The 17299-nt window shown below is 38.7% G+C and overlaps 1 protein-coding gene and 1 pseudogene across 1 annotated transcript; one reads left to right on the top strand and one right to left on the bottom strand.

Moving 5' to 3' along the window:
- The first annotated feature begins 6669 nt into the window (after nucleotides 1-6669).
- Nucleotides 6670-7608, top strand: LOC100156522 (olfactory receptor 2B8-like). The gene has a single exon (XM_021099822.2). It carries the CDS (start codon nucleotides 6670-6672, stop codon nucleotides 7606-7608), a length of 939 nt encoding a protein of 312 aa, XP_020955481.2.
- An 8543-nt stretch (nucleotides 7609-16151) lies between these two features.
- Nucleotides 16152-17096, bottom strand: LOC100155320 (olfactory receptor 2B8-like; annotated as a pseudogene).
- Between the last annotated feature and the right edge of the window lie 203 nt (nucleotides 17097-17299).

Raw genomic sequence — 17299 nt, 5'->3', positions numbered from 1 at the left:
TTGACTTTTTCTCCTATTTAGATAGAGGACAAGTAGTAAGGAAGAGATTCAGACAGCTGTGAATAATTCAGAGACCAGAAGTCACCTGCGCAATAATTTACAGAATGGTGCTAATTTAGACATTTCAGGTGAAAGGCTGTTCTCATTAATATAGCTCTACAGAGAGGTTCTTGTCCTGGAACCTGGTGGAGAAGTATATATGATCTATAACATGGGTATGACATTGTGCTATATGTTATTCCTTTTATCTTCTGGCTATCCTTCTCTTTCTCTGCTGTCTGTCTGTCTGTCTGTCTCTCTCTATAAAATACATCCATACAAATAAATATTCAACTTAAAGAATAATTAAAATTGAGTAGTTATGATTTCTGTACTCATAACTAAAACCTGGAAACTACCTCTGACAGCCTCTACCTAATTGTATCCCCTTTTCTCCCCATGGATTTTGCCTTTGTTATTATCAGCTTTTTGACGTTCTTTTTAGTTTTGGATATCACTTTTGACTATAATTATAGATGTAGCACCCCTATTTGCATTCATAAACAACACCTTGTTTTATCTGTTTTTGAACTTTTTGTAGGGGGGCTGATTATTTTGTGAATTTCATCTTTTGCTCAGCATTTTTGTGAGTGAGACATCCTCTTGATTTGTTTAGCTGTACTTTGTTCGTATTTGTTGTTGTGTAGTACTCTGTTGTATGAAGAGGCCAAAATGTACCCATTTTGCTCTTGATGGCATTTGGATTGTTTCCAGGTTTGGCTAACAATGTATCTATGAGCATTTTTATACATGTCTTTTGGGGCACATGACCAAGAACTACTTTAGAGCATATTGTACCTAGGAATGTAATTGCAGGAAGCATTCCTAGCTAACTGTCAAGCTGTTATCCAAAACAGATTTTACTAATTACTATTTGCAACAGGAAGACTGAACCGAGAAGAAAAGCATTAATAGCAGGTCTGTATTCTGTCCCCTCCCTGGGCAACTTAAGTTGTATTGGCCTTAGTTCAGCCTCCTTATAAATGTTATGATGTGATTTAACTGGTAGTGCGATCACTGAGAAAAGTTTAATCTAAGAATGTTTTCATCAAGAGATAGTGTAAGTCTCTAGGCAGACTATTATAGCAAAGGAATTAATGGATATATGGGAAATAGTTGTCTCTAGGATGTAAATACATCGTAGAAATTCTCTATGCTTGTCTCAGTAATGGCATATGGAAACCAAGATGCTTTAAACCTAAATGACTTTTTCTGATGTAGGTTGTACTGCTAGGTAGCAGTCATCCATTAACCGTGAAACAAAATGTGTTCCACTCTGGAAAAGGGATTTTGCTTTGTTTTTGAAATTGCATTTGATATTTGAGGCCACATCTTCCCCAAATCAGATGTTATTTATACCTGCCTATATATTGTCTGTATATTAAATAGAAGATAATTGATTTGAAATGAATTAATTGATCATCAAATTGACTTCTGTAGACACAAGTCCTTCAACTTCCCTCCATTTCTCTTTAGTAATTATTTAGAACTATCTTGGTAAAGCAAAATCATGTGAAACTTAGTGTACTGACTAGCTGAGTTCAGACAAACCATGTCAATTCTTTAAAAAATTAATACTTTTCTTTTTATTGTTTGAGTAAATAAATAAAACTTCAGGCATACACTGAACTGTTGCAGAGGGCTTGATTTTTTTTTTTCTTAGCCACACAAAAGTTTGTTAGTAAATGTGGTGGTTCCCCTCCATTATAATCACCATAGATACTAGAATCTGCCTCACTATTACTCTGTAATCCATCATAAAGTGCTTATGAATTGTATTAAGTGAAAACCCATTTGCATGTATACATTTGAATTTAAGTGATGGAATGAATTCTTATTTATTTTTTGTATTTTTGTGTAAAAATTTTTACTGTAATTTTGAAAAAAATTTTAAGTGTTGGAAGAACATCTAAGACATTCAGAGATGAGAGGTATGGTAATTGGGTAGGGGCTAGGGAATTATCTTTCTCTGTCAAATATATGAAAACATCAAAAAAGATTAGCTATCCTCTGGCATTCTTCTTTTGTAATCATTTTCCCTGAGGATTGGCATCTCTGGATAGCTCAGTGACCTCAGCTAATTAATAGGATAGGACATACATTCCCCAGATAGTTCAGTCAGGTTTGTTTTTTCTCTGTGCTATCCCAGGTGCTGCGATGATTTACACCACCTCCTCTTGTTGCCTGTATGTATAGATTTCTCTATCATATATGCTGGTCATTGTATTCAGGAAATAATACTGAGAATTCCAAGTTGGCTTCATCTTCCTACCACCTAGACGGAATGCAGCTCTTTCATACTATGTGAAGATTTAAAGTTATTATGAGAAGTAATCTTCTTGGAAAATTTAAGGACATTCCAGTGCTGGAGTAATTGAGCTTTACAGTCACTGCACGCAATCTGCTTCCTGATTGTACATATCCAATTCCAACTCGCAGTAGCGTATTAAAGGTGGTGTCTTGGAAATGAGGGAGGGAAAGAGCTTGGGACACACAGATAAGGTGAATGAAGGTGAGTGAAATGAAGCTTGATCTCTGTGTTGTTTTAGGGCTTGGCAAGTAAGTTGTTTCAGTTGCAGTTTTTCTTGAAACAAAAAGCTAAGTTGGTTTGCATATATGTCAGCTGACAAAGGAACAGCATGCAGAAATCCACCAAATAAGACTAAATTTAGTTGTTCAATTTAGAAGCCAACAGGGGTACATTTGCTACCACTCAGTATGTGCATATGGAAAGTGATTTAAATACAGCATATTTAACTCTAATAAAATATGCCATCCAGTAATGGGATAGCAGTGAATGTGTGAATGTAAAAGAATTAGACTATATGCTTCCATTCTTTTGCTTTGGGTGTATTCTCTCTGCAGAATTACACAGTATTTGTTCTCTGTGCTTAAGATGTATTGTCAGGAAAAAAAAAAAGTATTGTCAGTCTCTATAGTTTTTTAATGCTCATTTCCTCCCTGAAAGAGTTACAGAAATATCCAAATATGAATGGAATTGTCAGTATATAAGTTTGTAAGGTACAACAAGGAAGTTCCATTTTGTTTTGTGTATACATATATACACATTCTTTTTCTCATCCTATCTTCCCTCAGGTTCTGTCCCAAGAGATTGGATATAGTTCCCCTTGCTGTAGAGCAGGACCTCATCGCTTATGCATTCTAAATGTAATAGTTTGCATCTACTAACCCCAAACTCCTGGTCCATCTCACTCTCTTTCTCTTTAATTGAGTCCAAATACCAGTTTGAAGAGGAAAAAGATTGGAAGAGAAAAGGTGACTTGTTTGTGTAATTGCTGAATTGGGCAAATGACCATTTTTTTTGTGGTATTGCATGGAGGAGATGTGTAATGTACCCCATCCTTCCATCCTTGCACAGGCTTGTGAATGGACTCTTTGGTATGAACACTGTAGGTAACCCATTCACATCCTCTTTACTTGACTGGTGTACCCATGCATACCCAACTTCTTATGAGTATTGGCTCCTAGGTTCCCAGCCCTTCCCTTCTTCAGAGAATTTCTCTCAGCTGAAAGGTGCCACGTTGCCAGGGGTTCCTCTGAACCCTCGTGGATGCAGTCCACATCCAGCGATACGCTCACGGGATATATAAATGCTGCCTTTGCATCAAGGTGGAACTAAATCTGGTGTAATTTATTCTCCTCAGCTGTGCTGCCCAGTGGAGTAGTAACCAGGCCCAGGTAGCTATTTAACTTGAAATTAAGTAAAATGTAAAATTCTGTTCTTTAGTTTCCATGTTCCGTATGCTTAGGTTGGACCATGTAAGAGAGTGGTTATTGTATTAGACAGTGAAAACAGAATATTTCTATCACCACAGTTCCATTGGCGAATCCTGCTCCAGCTCCTTATGGGATCAGACTCATGTTATATTCCAGTTGAGTTCACATCCTTGCTTAGCACCTTTGTTCTACTCTGCTTCCTGCACTCTCTTTATTTTGAATATTCCCTCAAAAAACAGCATGCAGTGGAATTCCTGCTTCAGCCTCTTCTTCCTTAGAACCTGGCTGAAGCACTGTCCAAGTTCATCAGAACTGTCATTTCCAGTACAATTACAGATCCGCTTCTCCCTCATGACTAGCAATCCTCCATTGCTATCAGGTGCCAGTCTTAACATATCTGAGTTCTGCACAAACCTTTGAGACGGAAACAAGATGAGAGTAATAGTGATTAGTCATAGCCCCGAGGCTGTGGAAATTTTGCCAGCACCCTGCCAGGATTTTTTGAGAAGCTAGATTGGAGAGTTTGTATGTTAAATATATTGTGTATTGTATATTGTATGATTTAATAACTGAAAAAAGATATTATCTTTAGATATTGGTCTTTAAATTGTGTAGTTTGCATACTGAACATCTAGTTATATTGAAATATTGAATCTTGCAGTAAATCTTTTACAGTTGCATTATGTGTCAGTGTTGTACAATTGTTGTAATTGTAAACGGCTACTTATACCACCTAATGTGTGTCAGTACCAAGCGTTTAACATTTTTCATTTGATGAGTGCTGTGTTGAATATTATAGCAAAATTTCATTCTTGCAAGATGTCATGTTGTATTATAATCTTTTTTGATATTAGCTGTTACATAGAATGCCATATTTATTTATTTTTCAGAATCTATTTTTACATTACCTATTAAAAAGTTTTCCACACACACACACACACACACACACACACACACACACACACATGTATATTTCTTCCTTTTTATGGCCGTACCAGTGGCATATGGAAGTTCAGAGGCCAGGGATTGAATTGTAGCTGCAGCTGTGGCCTGTGTCACAGCATGGCAACACTGGATCTGAGCTGCGTCAGCAATTGACACTGCAGCTTGCACAATCCCGGATCCCTAACCCACTGAGAGAGGCCAGGGATTGAGCCCCCATCCTCACAGAGACCAAGGCAGGTCGTTAACCACTGAGCCACAGTGGCAGCTCCTGTCATTTATTTTTAAGTGATTATTTATCTTTTGTGTCCAAAGTAATAATTTATGTGTAATTTTTTATGACAAGATGTTTCCAATCATATCATATAATGATACTAACTGAGGGTATCAGTCTTATTCTTGTAACGAGGCTTAGTGTGTCTGATATTTTCAATCATTAATATTTACATAGCTTGTCTAATATGAATCAACTTTTATTACTGCATAGATTCATTTGACGTTTATCTAAACAAAGATGATGGCTCCCAATCAAATTATATAATTCTTTAGATTTTGTAGGAAGGAAATGAAATAACAGTTTAAATTAACTTTAATTTTAAAATATTCCTTGTATTGAAGACTGCCTTTTGTGGTGGTACAGAAAGCTTTAGGAGGGATGAATGCTGATAAGGAAAAGAGGAAGGGTAGAAAATCACCCATATCAATAGAATACTTTTTTTTTTTTTTTTTTCTTAGGGCTGCACCCACGTCATATGTCAGTTCCCAGGCTAGGGGTCAAATTGGAGTTACAGCTGCCGGCCTATAACACAGCCACAGCAACATGGGATCCAAGCTGTGTCTGCAACCTCCTTAACTCACTGAGTGAGGCCACTGAGTGAGGCCAGGGCTTGAACCTGCATCATCGTGAATACTAATCGGATTTGTTTCCGCTGTGCCACAATGGGAACTCCAGCAGAACATACTCTTGAGATCAATGGGATACTGCATCTTGCACCTAGAGATTGCCCGCATCCATATTACTAAATGATAACTATTTTTGTGAATTGTAAAGAGAAAGAAATTAAAAATTAGAAGATAGAATATAACTTCAGTATCCTAATTCCCTCCCAGTGTCCTCTCCAGAGTGGAAACAATTGTAATGCACAGAGAAAATCATATTCTTTACTGTTTATTGGGCATCTCCTTTGTCTGGTATTTTATTTTATCCTTCAGCGTAAGTCATATTCTTTTCTATATTTATCATATAAGTATCATCTCTAAAGCATCAAATTGTCTGTATAAATTCATATTTCCACTGTTTTATCTTTTATCAGCTGCTTTCTTGGTACTTAATGATATGATAATATTAAAATATATCATGATTTTATTATAGTGGACCGTTATCATATAAGTGTTTTCTGTGGATTAGTTAGCATTTTATTTTTGTCCAACTTCATTTTGGTGAATGCTTCAGTAAAAAAAGAATTTGCCAGCAGGTCATTTCAGATGAAAGTATTATAGTTGTGTATGTGTTGTGTGTGTGCATGAGGCCGAAACATGCCTTGTTTTATTGCTCTTCTGAGTAAGTGTGGGTCAGAGGGATGTATTCTGTCATTGCACATTTAGATTGTTTCTCATACATTTATAGTTAATATTAAGAATTTTTCTTCTGTAGAGATAGATTGCCTTTTGTCTAATCTCTTTCTTATTTTTCAGGTTCCTCTCTCTGTTTTTCCTTCATCACCATTTTCTCTAAAATGTACATATACTCTTAAATTACTTTATATCCTATTAGATCCAATCTGAAGTGCACCTCTGATTAGAGCAAACACAGGTTTATTATTTGATTTTTTTCATATTAAATATCAATGACATTAAGTTTGTGATAATGTGGAACTAAATTGGTATAAAATATGTCAACTCCAATATGGCAAATGCTTGCTCATGACAGAAACCATATGCTAACACAGGATGGAACAGAGAAATGGAAGTTCTTTCACTGGGTTTATCCTGCTGGGTTTCTCTGACAGGCCTCAACTGGAGCAGGTCCTCTTTGTGGTTCTTTTGACCTTCTACATCTTCACTTTGTTGGGAAACACAACCATCATTGCATTGTCCCATGTGGACCCACATCTTCACACCCCTATGTACTTTTTCCTCTCTAACCTAAGCTTTGTGGACCTGTGCTATACTACCAGCATTGTTCCCCAGCTCTTGGTTAATCTCAGAGGATCAGACAAATCCATCTCCTTTGGTGGTTGTGTGGTTCAGCTGTGCCTTGCTCTAGGATTGGGAGGTGCAGAATGTATTCTCCTAGGAGTTATGGCACTTGACCGCTATGCAGCTGTTTGCAAGCCCCTTCACTACACAGTAATCATGCACCCCTGTCTCTGTGCCCTGATGGCTTGTGCTTCATGGATCACTGGTTTTGCCAACTCCGTATTGCAGACAGTGCTCATCTTCCTTTTACCACTTTGTGGGAGAAATGAATTAGACCACTTCTTTTGTGAGGTCCCTCCTTTGCTCAAGATTGCCTGTGTTGACACCACTGTGAATGAGTCTGAGATCTTCTTTGTCAGTGTCATCATTCTTCTTGTACCTGTTGCATTAATCACGTTCTCCTACAGTCAGATTGTGAGGGCCGTCTTAAGAATAAAGTCTTCTGCAGGGCAGAGAAAAGCATTTGGGACTTGTGGATCCCACCTGACAGTGGTCTCCTTGTTCTATGGCTCAGCCCTCTATGCATATCTTCATCCCAGCAGCAATGACTCCCAGGATCAGGGCAAGTTCATCTCTCTCTTCTACACCATCATTACCCCCATGATCAATCCCCTGATATATACATTGCGCAACAAGGAAGTGAAGGGAGCAATGAGGAGGGTGCTTTGGAAGGATTCTGTCTCCAGATGACGGGTTGAGGAAGACAATTTAATGAAAGGACTTTGATTGTCAGAGCTCTTTGGATGTATGTATGACCCACATGTCATCCAAAATATCCCTGGAAACTCTGAAGGGACTTTCTTTACTTCAGTTCTCTTTCAACAGTGAGTGTTCAAAATCTAAGTTCATGGCTTCATTCCAACATCCAGAAGTGCTGATTCTGTGTTCCATGAACATCTGGTTTATGTTTATTATTTTGAGAACTACACAGGTGTTTCTCATTTGCACGCCTATATAGGAACATCATTACATTTCTACTTGCAAAAAGACATGTGAGTAAATAACAGGAAGGCACAGCCAAAATAACAATACGCCACTGAAACACTGTAGGGACTACTAATATTTTCTAATATTTGCTAGAAGGATATCATTTATTCTTGCATATTGTTTTTCCTTTGGCCATGCCTTCATCATGTAGAAGTTCCAGGGCCAGGGATTAAACCGGCTCCACAGTGACAATGTGGGATCCTTAATCCACTGTGTCACAAGAGAACTTTCTATACTTCCATTGATCATGGCGTTATTACGAAGTAAATGGGTTGACTGTAGGAGAGATTTTTCACAGAAGTAGGTGGGGAAAATTGAGAAAAATAATTTAATCTCAAAGAAAACTCGTTACATTAATCCTGATAAAGCCATTCAGTTATTAGGCACAACAGTGATATCACCAGTGTGGTAGCCATATCATGTGGCATCGTTTCAGAGAAGGCTGTGCATAGGAAGCACTGGGTAAAAGGTGTGCTGCCCTGCTGCCAGTGCCAATAGTAGCCCTCATCTGGTAATAATAGCAGGGGGTGCTTGTGTATAAGTGTGTACGTTGCAGGAGAAACCCTACTATGAGTTATGGAGATTTTAAAATTTAAATTAGTGAGTTATGATCATGTGGTTTTTGACTTTTGTTAATGTGGTGTATGATGTTGATTGATTTGTGTATGTTGAACCATCCTTGTATACCTGGGATGAATCCTACCTGGTCGCGGTGTACGATCTTTTTTATATGTTGTTGGATTCAGATGGCTAAAATTTTGTTGAGAATTTTTGCGTCTATATTCATCAAAGATATTGGCCTATAGTTTTCTTATTTGGTGGTATCTTTGTCTGGTTTTGGAATTAGGGTGATGGAGGCATCATAGAATGTCTTTGGGAGTGTTCCTTCTTCAACCTATTGAAAAAGTTTACGGAGGATGGGTATAATTTCCTCTTTGTATGTTGGGTAGAATTCTCCTGTGAAGCCCTCTGGTCCTGGACTTTTATTTGTAGGGAGTGTTTCTATGACATATTCAATTTCATTTCTAGTGATCGGTCTGTTCAGTTGATCTATTTCTTCTTCTTCTTCTTCTTTTTTTTTTTTTTTGGTCTTTTTGGCATTTCTTGGGCCGCTCCTGTGGCATATGGGGGTTCCCAGGCTAGGGGTCGAATTGGGTCTGTAGCTGCCGGCCTACACCAGAGCCACAGCAACGCGGGATCCAAGCCTCATCTGCGACCTACACCACAGCTCATGGCAATGCCGGATCCTTAACCCACTGAGCAAGGCCAGGGATCAAACCCGTAACCTCATGGTTCCTAGTCAGATTCATTAACCACTGAGCCATGACGGGAACTCCATCTCTATTTCTTCTTGATTCAGAAAACCACATGATCATCTCAATAGATGCAGAAAAAGCATTTGACAAAGTCCAACATCCATTCATGATCAAAACTCTTACCAAAGTGGGTAGAGAGGGAACATACCTTAACATAATCAAAGCCACTTATGACAAACCCACAGCACATATAATACTCAATGGAGAAAAGCTGAAAGCCTTCCCACTAAAATCTGGAACAAGACAAGGATGCCCACTCTCACCACTGTTATTCAATGTAGTACTGGAAGTCCTAGCCACAGCAATCAGACAAGCAAAAGAAATAAAAGGCATCCAAATAGGAAGAGAAGAGGTGAAACTGTCACTGTATGCAGATGACATGATACTATACATAGAAAACCCTAAGGACTCAACCCAAAAACTACTTGAATTGATCAACAAATTCAGCAAAGTAGCAGGATATAAGATTAACATTCAGAAATCAGTTGCATTTCTGTATACGAACAATGAAAAAAGGAATACAAAAATACAATAGCTTTTAAAATTGCACCCTCAAAAATCAAATACCTGGGAATACACCTGACGAAGGAGGTAAAGGACGTATATGCTGAGAACTATAAAACATTAATCAAGGAAATTAAAGAGGATGTAAAGAAATGGAAAGACATTCCATGGTCCTGGGGTGGAAAAATTCATGTTGTAAAAATGGCCAAACTACCCAAAGCAATCTACAGATTCAACGAAATCCCTATCAAATTACCCATGACATTTTTCACAGAACCAGAACAAACAATCCAAAAATTTATATGGAACCACAAAAGACCCAGAACGGCCAAAGCAATTCTGAAGAACAAAACCAAGCAGGAGGCGTCTCTCTCCCAGACTTCAGGCAGTATTACAAAGCCACAGTCATCAAGACAGTGTGGTAGTGGTACCAAAGCAGACATATAGACCAATGGAACAGAATAGAAAACCCAGAAATAAACCCAGACACCTACGGTCAATGAATCTTTGACAAATCAAAAAGGAGGCAAGAACATAAAATGAGAAAAAGACAGTCTTTTCAGCAAGCATTGCCGGGAAACCTGGACAGCTGCATGCAAATCAATGAAACTGGAACACACCCTCACACCATGCATGAAAATAAACTCAAAATGGCTGAAAGACTTCAATATAGGACAAGACACCATCAAACTCCTGGAAGGGAACATAGGCAAAACATTCTCTGACATCAACCTTATGAATATTTTCTCAGGTCAGTCTCCCAAAGCAACAGAATTAAAAGCAAAAATAACCCAATGGGACGCAACCAAGCTGACAAGCTTTTGCACAGCAAAGGAAACTAAAAAGAAAACACCAAGACAACTTACAGAAAGGGAGAAAATAGTTTCAAATGATGCAACTGACAAGGGCTTAATCTCCAAAATACGCAAGCAACTTATATAACTCAACAGCAAAAAAGCCAACAACCCAATTGAGAAATGGGCAAAAGACCTGAATAGACATTTCTCCAAGGAAGATGTGCAGATGGTCAATAAGCACATGAAAAAATGCTCAACATCCCTGATTATTAGAGAAATGCAAATCAAAACTACCATGAGATACCACTCACACCAGTCAGAATGGCCATCCTTAATAAGTCCACAAATAACAAGTGCTGGAGAGGGTGTGGAGGACAGGGAACCCTCCTTCACTCTTGGTGGGAATGTAAGCTGGTACAACCACATGGAGATCAGTATAGAGATACCTTAGAAATCTATACATAGAACTTCCATATGACCCAGCAGTCCCACTCTTTGCCATATATCCTGATAAAACTCTACTTTAAAAAGACACAGGCACCCACATGTTCACTGCAGCTCTATTCACAATAGCCAAGACAAGGAAACAACCCAAATGTCCATCGACAGACGAATGGATTAGGAAGATGTGGTATATATATGCAATGGAATACTACTCATAAAAAGAACAAAATAATGTGATTTGCAGCAACGTAGATGGAACTAGAGACTCTCATACTGAGTGAAGTAAGTCAGAAAGCGAAAGACAAATACCATATGGTATCACTTACATATGGAATCTAATATACGGCACAAATGAATCTTTCCACAGAAAAGAAAATCATGGACTTGGAGAATAGACTTGTGGTTGCCAAGGGGGAGGAGGAGGGAGTAGGGTGGTTGGTGAGCTTGGGGTTAATAGGTGCAGACTATTGTCTTTGTAATGGATTAGCAATGAGATCCTGCTGTGTAGCACTGGGAACTATGTGTAGTCACTTGATAATGTGTGAAAATAGAATGTGTACATGTATGTGTAACTGGGTCACCATGCTGTACAGTAGAAGAAACACTGTATTGGGGAAATAACTACTAAAAAATAATAATAAACAAAAGGAGAATGCCAAAAAATAAAAATAAAAAATAAATCATTGAGTTATCTAACTCCTTTTTAAAAACACTTTAGAGGATATCATCTTATCTGAACACTAAATGGCCCATGCCCTGTTTCATAGTATACACGTTTCACCTACAGTGATGTAGCAAATGTTTCAAAGAGTAAGATATATTTAGATTACTAGCTTCATACCATTTCATAAGCTCTTTAATTCAGGCATCAATTGGTCAGGACCACTGCATTTACATCTTGCAAAGACCCTGGGTTTATTAGGCTGAATGAAACATAAAAGTGTGGGAAATGCCCCTGATTCCCAGGAAACCTATGTTGTGGAAAGTTAGACCATGGCGCTGAGAGAATAACTCAGTCCGTATGGTCAACCACTCTATGTTGAGACTGTGATTCCAGTCTGACATCCGGTAGCACTCTACCCGTGGACCTTGTAAAACTAGGTGCTGCCTTTTAGTGATGGGTGATGTTCTTGGTCTTCAGTGCTGGTGTTTCTATTAAACCTCCTTATTCAGTTTAAATTTGCTTTAAGTAACCTTCGTTTTTGTTTTGACATTTGATTTCCACCAGGAGCTTTTATTGTTTTCTAAAGCCAACCTTCTTTTTTTTGGCTGCATGTCATAGGAAAGCGATTTTCTATTTCTCTGTCTCACACCTCATAGTTATTTACCTCAAAGTGAGGGAAATGTAAAATCCTTCTCGCTGTTGCCATGGTTAAAAACCAGACAACCTCACAAATCTAGAAAGTTCCCTTGCCTATTGTGGATGTCCTCAAGCTCTGTGTGCCTAGTCATGAGATAAATATCTTCAGGGCACATGGAAGAGTCTTCTACTTATTATTTGACCACATTTTGGGAATTTCTAGTAAGAGAGACTGTATTTCTAGTCATGAGATAAATATCTTCAGGGCATGTGGAAGAGTCTTCTACTTATTATTTGACCACATTTCAGGAATTTCTAGTAAGAGATACTGTATTTCTAATTTCTATAATGTCTGTTTAATTCTTTCAATAGAGTCCAAAATTCTTGTGAAATACTATTTTCTTTCATCCTCACCCCCCACTTTCCCCTCTAATTTTTAAAAATCTCTTAGGCATAGCTGTTTTTAATGTCCCAGGCTGCACATTCCATTATCTGGATGATCTCTTCCTTTGATGTATTGGCATTTCCTCCCTCGGTCAAGAGTCATATGGTTGTCCCTCTTTTCATGTCTTATAATTTTTAATCACACACCAGACATGATGTGTCAAAGAGCCACAGAGGGCCCAGATGACATTACCTTCCCCCCAAAGGGAGTTCTCCTTTTCCTGGATAGGACTGAATTGGTCAGGCTGTTTGGCAGACTCACTTTCACCCTACCTTTTATTTGTTTTACTTATTTTTATCACAATTTTTTAAAAACATTTATTTCCCCAATACATTTTTTCCCCAACTGTACAGCATGGTGACCCAGTTATACCTACATGTGTACATTCTTGTATCTCACATTATCATGCTCCATCATAAGTGACTACACAAAGTACCCAGTGCTACACAGCAGGATCTCATTGCTAATCCATCACAAAGGCAATAGTTTGCATCTGTTAATCCCAAGCTCCCAATCCAACCCACTCCCTCCACCTTCCCCTTGGCAACCACAAGTCTATTCTCCAAGTCCCTGATTTTCTTTTCTGTGGAAAGGTTTATTTGTGCCATATATTAGATTCCATATGTAAGTGATATCATATGGTATTTGTCTTTCGCTTTCTGACTTACTTCACTCAGTGTGAGAGCCTCTAGTTCCACCCATGTTGCTGCAAATGGCATTATTTTGTTCTTCCCCCTACCTTTTGTTCCCTCACATTTCTAGGGCATGGTCCTCCTGGGAAGTCTTTTTTTTTTTTTTTTTTTTAAATGGCCATACCCACAGCCCATGGAAGTTCCCAGGCTAGGAACTGAATACAAGCTGCAGCTCTGATCTCTGCTACAGCTGCGGCAATGCCAGGTCCTTTAACCCACTGTTCTAGGCTGAGCATCAAACCCACACCTCCACAGCAACCTAAGCTGCTGCATTCGGGTTCTTAACCCAGTGCACCACAGTGGGAACTCCTGGGAAGTCTTGTTTTCTCGGTCCTGAAAGACTCTGGAAGAATTCATTCTGTCCTTTAAAGATATTCAGCTTAGCTCTTTATCCTTCTTCTCTATGTAGCCTCAAAATTTGGCAAATGCCTTAAAGAAGAAAACTGTGGTAGAAAGAGGAGGACACTTCCCCCTAGTTGTTTTCTGTTTCCTAAGCACAATGAACCTGAAGAATGTTTTATTCTATGTTTTTGAAGCTTTTGGTGTAGCTCTCTGGCTTCTCAGGTAGTTCACTGAACATGGAAATACCCATTGGAACATATGGCCAGGTATTTGGGGTCTCTTAAGTTCTTAGTTTGTCCCTTCAGCCTTACATAACTCTTGTGCTGTTTCTTTTTTCTCCTGGATAAGGCCCTTTCTTTAGTCCAAGCCCAAGCCTCAGTTCACATCAGGCTTGTCAGATGCTCCACTGGTTAAAGAAAATGCTGATGCTCATCATCTCTGTACAGAAGGGTCCTGTCCTCTCTGTAATTCTTGCCTCCATCACCCGCATCACTTCCAAAGCTATCTAATGGGTTAAAAAATATGATTGCTAAAAATTAATTTACCTTTTTCAATTACAGTTGCCCCTCACTCTTTGCAGAGGGCTGGTTTCTGGACCCCTGGAATATCAAAATCTGTGAATCATCAAATCCCTTGTAGTAAATAGTTGATGGCCTCAGTCTGTGGTTGGTTGAATCTGCATATTTGGAAACTGCGACTAAGGAGGGCTGATTGTACTTGAAGTGGTAATATTGGTCGGGTGTCACCCAGTACCCCCTATCTGGAAGTGGAAGTTGCAAAATGCTACCTTGAATGAAATAATAAATTGAATTAGTGAATGGAAGCAATGTTTATTTTCTGGAAAATAAAAAGTAAACATGTAGGTAGTTAAAGAGTATGGAATCTTTTGGTCAAAATGATATAGTTAGCAATGAGGGTAGCTGTCATGATTTGAAAGAAAAATCTATGGATTGTTATTGAAGTAATCATATCTTATACTATACTGATTATAATCAGAAATCACTCAAAATGCTCATATATGTAGAAAATGACTGTGAATCTCATTATTCACTAATCAGTTTTCACTTAAAGAAAGAAAAATACCCGCTCCTTTGTTTTTTCATTAGCGCAATGATAAATGAACAGTCCTTCAAACTTTCCAATTTAAAGGAGAAATATTTAAGATGATATTATGTACACAAACTGTCTGTTGACTGTACCAAACACTTATTTCTTTTTTTACGTGTTTTATAAATTCAGTATGTGCTGTGCTACAAATATAATTTCAAATATTTAAAAATCTTGATGTCCTACAATAATGTTTTTAAAACTCAGTTGTGAATTTTTATACACTACATACATATGCCTACACACAGATACACCCACAAACACATACAGAAATACACTGAGTAAACATCTTTTTCAGTAAATACAGTACGATACTCAGTAGTAAAATTTTCATCAAAAAATCATTTGAAAAATATCACTATTAATTTTAGACTCAAGAACTGGCCACTAATGTCTACATGGAATGAACAAGAGAGCAGAGACTCACTGTATACATACATGATCTGATTGAGGTTTCAAAATAATATTGCATTCTAGGTGGCTAAATATGACTAGCATCAAAACAATTCAAATCTATTAATTGAGTTCAGTGGAAAAAAGAAACTTAGATTTATAAACATTTAGATTATAAACCCAAATTTTATGTGAAAGGAACAAAAATATTTAATGTGGTTACTTAGTATCATAGTATTCTGTTAATATCTCCCTTATTAAAAACTTTAAAAATTAAATGATTTGGAGGGCAACATACATCAAGAAAGTGGAAGTATCTTAGGTGTAAGTTTTGATGTATTTTCACAAATCAAATTTGTCATAAAACCAGCATCCAAAAAAAAAACAAAAAACCAAAACCCAAAAACCAGCATCCAAGTCAAGATGAAAAAGACTAGAACTCCAGAAGGCTCCTCCCCCGTTTCTCCTTCCAATGCAGAATAACAATTCCCCAGAGGCGCAACTGTTCTGACTTCCAGTTCTAGAGATGCATTGTGCCTGGTTTTGAATTTTATATAAATGAAACCATACAATAGGACTTATTTTGTACCTAGTCTTTTCATTCAACATTATGATTGTAAGTATCATTCATGTTGTTTTAGGTATTATAATTTGTTTGTTCTCATTATCACATTGTATTCCAGCACACGAGAAGCCATAGTTTATTTTTAGCTTATTTTACTCTCTTCACTAGAATTTTAGCTCCATGGGGACAGGGGTCTCGATTTGACAGCTAAATCTCAAATAACTAGAACTGTGCCTGGTACATCTTGGGTGCTTATGAGGGAGTGTTGGATTAAGTTGCAACTAGTTTAAGTCACTCAGAAGTATCCCAGTGCACTAGAGTTTCACTCTGCAAACCCTGCACTAGCTCTGTCTCGAGTCTGGTGTTCTCCTCACTAGTCTTCTTAGTGCCCCTTTGACTTCGTTGTTTCTCAAAGTGTAAATCAGGGGATTCAGCAGGGGAGTCACCAGAGTATAGAAGAGCGCCATGCTTTTGTTCACATCCTGAGAGTAACTGGAGGGAAGCTGGAGGTACATGGAGATGAGTGTCCCGAAGAAAACACTCACTACCATTGAGTGAGAACCACAAGTTCCAAAAGCCTTGTGCCTCCCCTGGGCTGACTTTATCTTCAGGACTGCATGGGTAATGTGGCCATAGGACACTAAGATAAGTGACAGGGGCACCACCAAGAAGAGGACACTGACAGCAAAGAGCTCAGCCTCATTGATGGAGGTGTTGGTGCAGGCCAGTTTCAGCATCGCTGGAACTTCACAGAAGAAATGGTCCACTTGGTTTTTGCCACAGAGAGGAAGAGTCATGGTCAGTGCTGTCTGTACTACAGAATTGCCAAACCCCGTGAGCCAAGCAGTTGCCACCAGCTGCGAGCAAAGCTGAGGATGCATGATCAGCATGTAGTGGAGTGGGCGGCACACAGCTGCCTAGCGGTCATAGGCCACGACAGACAGGAGGACACATTCTACACCCCCAAGTCCCAAGGCAACGAAGAGCTGGGTCACACAACCACCATAGGTGATGCTCTTGTCCTTTCCCTTAAAGTTGGCCACTGTCTGGGGGACAGTGCAAGTAGTCAAACACAGATCCATAAAAGAGAGATTGGAGAGGAAGAAATACATAGGGGTGTGGAGGTGAGAATCCACAAGTGACAGAAGTATAATGGTGCCATTGCCTAAGAAGCTCAAAAAGTAGATGATCAGGATGAGCACAGACAGAGCGGTTTCCAGCTGAGGCCGACTGGAAAAGCCCAGGAGAATGAATCCAGAGAAGGTGCTGTCATTAGCTCTTTCCATTGTTGTCTATGTGTTGAAATTAAGAGGACTCACACTTTTTTTTTTTGGTCTTTTGTCTTTCTAGGGCCGCACCTGCGGCATGTGGAGGTTCCCAGGCTAGGGGTCCAATCGGAGCTGTTGCTAGGGGCCTATACCAAAGCCACAGCAATGCCAGATCTGAGCCGCGTCTGCAACCTACACTACAGCTCACGGCAATGTCGGAT

The sequence above is a fragment of the Sus scrofa genome, chromosome 7 (genome assembly GCF_054392235.1).
Source record: "Sus scrofa isolate SSC_HxYL_T2T_F1_AM1 chromosome 7, Sscrofa_HxYL_maternal_Yorkshire_Landrace_v2.0, whole genome shotgun sequence".
NCBI lineage: Eukaryota > Metazoa > Chordata > Mammalia > Artiodactyla > Suidae > Sus > Sus scrofa.
This window is presented reverse-complemented; position numbering and strand designations above follow the sequence as displayed.

Coding starts and splice junctions, on each gene's coding strand:
- LOC100156522 (XM_021099822.2), top strand. CDS start 6,670: ATGGAACAGAGAAATGGAAGTTCTTTCACTGGGTTTATCCTGCTGGGT.